General features: G+C 37.4%; 1 protein-coding gene across 1 annotated transcript; it reads right to left on the reverse strand.

Annotated features, from left to right (window-relative positions):
- Positions 1-381: 381 nt before the first annotated feature.
- Positions 382-2,237, reverse strand: LOC107829222 (protein DETOXIFICATION 49-like). The gene has a single exon (XM_016656691.2). The coding sequence runs from the start codon at positions 2,166-2,168 to the stop codon at positions 606-608; it is 1,563 nt and encodes a 520-aa protein (XP_016512177.1). The 5' UTR covers positions 2,169-2,237; the 3' UTR covers positions 382-605.
- Between the last annotated feature and the right edge of the window lie 2,386 nt (positions 2,238-4,623).

Genomic DNA, 4,623 nt, shown 5'->3' on the forward strand with positions numbered 1-4,623 from the left:
TATGATGCAGAATGTTGAAAAAGAGTTTTGGAAAATATTTTCCGGGAAAACATTTTTCTCCAATAAGGAAATTAGTTCATGAGAAAATATTTTTCAAAACAATTAACCCTAACAAATATGAAAAAATTAAAAAATATTTTCCTTCGTACCAAACACACCTAGATGTGGACTCATTTTGAATACACCTGCCTATATCATTAAAAATAAATTTAAAAGGGATCACGTTTCTAATACTTGCAATGCTTGATATGATGTTATTATGTTGGAAAAACTGCACGAGTCCATGCATGCAGAATACACACGGGGTGGACCATGGAAACAACCTTGTCTTTCTGTTTAATTTTTTACTGTCTAACCAGTGGATATAGGGAAAGATTATAATACACGGAGAAAAAAATTTCTTGTAATTTGTTTGACATGTACAATCTTTTGTTACTTGTGACGTTCCTCCTTAATTATCCCTATTTGAATTTCATCAGAAGTAGCAAAAGGGTTGGCTGTACTCTCTTCGTACCCCACTATACATCTAAAATAAGTAGAAAATGATTATAACAGAAATTATAGACCAAAAAAAAAGCAAAAGAAAAAACCATAATACAACTCTATTAACACAGATAATTTTCCTTGTTTTCTGGTATGAGTTGCGTATATTCCTCAATATCTTCGTTGTCATCAACAACAGAGACTATAGTTTCGGTGAGATCTTTAGCCCTCACTGCTTCAAAATCCCAATCAGTACGAATCAATACCACTAACATAGTCACCATACACGAAGCCTGCGCAGCCAACAATCCCAGCCATAAACCTTCAAAATCAAATCCTGCATAAAAACTTAGCCCCACAGCCACAGGCATTCCAACAAAATAAAAACAACCCAAATTTATATTCGCACCAACTTTTGGCCTTGCAGTTCCTCTCAACACCCCACATCCAGTTGTTTGTGGACAGTTCCCAAGTTCGCAAAGCCCAATTATCGGCAATACAAGTGAAGTCAGTGCAAGAATTTCATTATCTTGAGTGAACATCTTGGCCCAAACTTTTCTTACTGTTACCGCAAAAAACAGAGCAGAAAAGCCCAATATGAAGCTGCCAGCAAGGCCTACAATGGCTGCAAGTTTGGCTTTGTTCGGATTTCTAGCACCTAATTCATTGCCAACTCTAGTTGAAACACTGAAACTAAGAGAAGATGGGAATATGTAAATTAATGAAGTGATCTGAATTAAAATTCCCATTGAAGCAACTGTTGCCTTTGGATTTAGTAAACCCCCACAAAGCAAAATCATAATCTCGTACCACCACCATTCTAGGCAAACGGAAATGCAGCTAGGAATTGACAAATTTAGGAGTTCTTTCCATCCTTTGAGACACTCTGTTGACAAATTTTCCCAAGTCTTTTTGTACACACCAGAAATGAGGATATATACAATTAATGAGGCTACGAGGTTGAAATTAGTCCAAACGGCGCTAAGGGCAACTCCTTTGACACCTAAATTAAGTTTAGTAACAAGAAGAAAATTAATGGGAATATGTAGAAGAATTGTTAGGACGGCACAAAATGTGAGAGGCAATGTTATGGATTGGGTTCTGAGGTAAATACGCAATGGATGAAGTAATGATTGTGCAAATAAATCAGGAATTGAGTAAAAAAGGTAAGATTGAGCTTCTGTGGCAATATCTTCATCTTGGCCACAGTAGAGAAGAATAGTTTTCATGTTGACCCAAAGTAGAGCGATAGGAGATGAAGTAAAAATAAGCAAAAGAATGGTTCGTTGTAAGGAAAGTCCAAGAAGATTATATTTTTTGGCACCAAAAGCTTGTCCACAAATGGGTTCCATTCCCATGGCTAAGCCAGAGAGTATTGAATATCCAGTGATGTTAGCGAAGCCGACCGCTAACGAGCCGCCAGCTAGCGCTAAGCCGCCGAGCCGGCCGAGGAAGAGCATGGAAATTAATGAACGAGAGTAAAGTAAAAGGCCAGTGAGTATCATGGGAAAAGCAATATTGGCTACGGATTGTGCTTCTTTAAAGACAAGGGAGAAATGAGTGGTTTTGTCAAGAAGCAAATTTTTTGTTGGGCATTTGGGGATCAAAAGGGTGAACATGTTGGCCTCTTGTGGTTCATTGCAATTGCACTTGCAATAGAGTGGTGAACTTGTCGGCTTGCACATTTTTATGTATGTGAAACGGGAAAGAGAAATAGATGGAGGAAAGAGAGCTGTGAGATGTGTGATTTAAAGTGGAAGGAATGAAGGGGTTTTTATAGTGACACTCGGACAGTTTTTCTTGTTTGAATGTTGGGTGAATGGCTCTGACCTGCCTTCCCACTAACAGAACATTGAAAATCGATTTTGTCAACTATGATTTCAAGTTGAACACGGATTTCAAATAAATAAAAAAAGAATTTTGAACTTTCAAAATAGAATATATATATATATATATATATATATATATATATATATATATAGTTATAAATCATCTCATTAAAGATAAATTGAAAAGTTTAAAGTTATATACACTAATAGTGTAAATCTTTTCCCCTGTCAAAATAGTAGTAAAATGCAATTACCCAGATACAGAACAAGCGACATCCTTCTACGTTAACTTGTACTTCATGCGTCTCAATTTATATGAATCTATTTCTTTTTTAGTCGGTATCAAAAAAAATGACTCATTTCCTTATTTGGAAACAATTTACCTTTATGCAATGATTCATAGCCACATACAATATATGTGCTTTATTTTACACCACAAATTCAAAAGTCTTATTTCTTTTCAAGACGGAGGGGTATTAATTGAGTTTAAGTAAATCAAGACGGAGGGGTATTAATTGTGTAAAAACACGTTTGCACTATTAGTGTCCTTTAAATTTAAATGAAAATTGGGTGTTTGGTCAATAACCAGCAAAAGATGAACTGTTGATGAACAGTGCCATGACTCGAAATTCAGTTAGTGCACAGTTGCACGAATGTATAGAATTTGGCAGGACGTGAATATAAGAGATGATGGAGGATATATGTAAGGGTCAGCAAAGTCGTAACCAGCGACAAAAGCAACTTTTGGACGGTTGAAATTTAGAAAAAGACTCAAACCAGAGTTTCATTTTCATGGCAGCTTGTAGGAGGGCAAAATATAGATGTACTGTAGGGAATGAAATATGGCAAGGAAGGAGTAATTTATAAGAATCCTCCGATTCTTTTTGCGGCACGGCTCACCGAAAGCACCACCTTGAAAATTTTCTTCACTTACAAAGCAAAGGATCCTCATTTCTCCTTTATCATAATTCTTAATCTTTTAATTTATTTTCGTTTTTGTCTGATAGCTAATCAATACTTTATAATCAGCATTTATTGTATGGTTTCACACTATATACTATTTGAATGTTAACTACCTTATGGAACTTAATTGGCAACTTTATTTTTATGTTAACAGTTTATTGGATAGACGAAGATTCTTGTAGAAGTTGCACTATGCTTTCTACCAATTTACTCTTTTTCTTGTTGCCATATTTGAGTATGATCAGCTTTGTTATATTATGCTCTTATGCTGCAGGGAATTGATCCAATAAAAGTATAAAACTAGAAAGAAATAGACATGGTTATAATTTTCCAAGCAGTTAAAGTATGCCCAAATTAATAGGAGGACTAGTATACCAGGACATATACAACAACAACAACAAGAGTAAAATCCCACAAGTGTGGTCTTGGAAGGGTAGTGTGTACGCAGACCTTACCCTTACCCCGAAGGGGTAAAGAAGTTGTTTCCGAAAGAACCACGACTCAAGATAATAAAAAGACAAAAGGAGAGAATATTAGATTCGCCACGAATATCATAGGAAAAATAGGAACATAAAATGCAGAAAAAAAAAATACAAAGCAAAAACGATGGCTAGTAAATGGATCCTGCATCGAAAATAGAAAATAGTAAGACACGACATTGTCCCTAGCTATCTTAGACAAAACCCTACCGGACTAGGCTTACAAAGATACAAAGTAACGTAAGACTCAACTACCTCCTACCCTACAACCGTAATACTCGACCTCCACAACTTCCTATTAAGTGTCATGTCCTCGGAAATCTGAAGCCTCGCAATATCCTGCCTGATCACCTCTCCCCAATACTTCTTAGGCCGTCCTCTACCTCTTCTCGTGCCTTCCACAACCAGCCTCTCATACCTCCTTACTGGAGCATCTGGACTTCTCCTTTGTACACGCCCGAACCATCTGAGCCTCGTTTCCCGCATCTTATCATCAATGGGAGCCACGTACACCTTCTCCTCAATATCATCATTCCTAATCTTATCCATCCTAGTGTGCTCGCACATCCATCTCAACATCCTTATTTCTGCTACGTTCATCTTTTGGATATGTGAGTTCTTAACCGGCCAACACTCAGCCCCATACATCATGGCCGGTCTAACCACCGCTTTATAGAACTTACCTTTAAGTATCGTTGGCACTCTCTTGTCACACAAGACTCCAGATGCTAACCTCCACTTCATCCATCCTACCCCAATACGGTGTGTGACATCCTCATCGATCTCCCCTCCCTCGTGGATAACCGAACTAAGGTACTTGAACCCGCCTCTACTTGGGATAACCTGTGACTCAAGCCTCACATCCACGT

This window comes from Nicotiana tabacum, chromosome 11, assembly GCF_000715075.1.
Source record: "Nicotiana tabacum cultivar K326 chromosome 11, ASM71507v2, whole genome shotgun sequence".
NCBI classification, from domain to species: Eukaryota; Viridiplantae; Streptophyta; class Magnoliopsida; order Solanales; family Solanaceae; genus Nicotiana; species Nicotiana tabacum.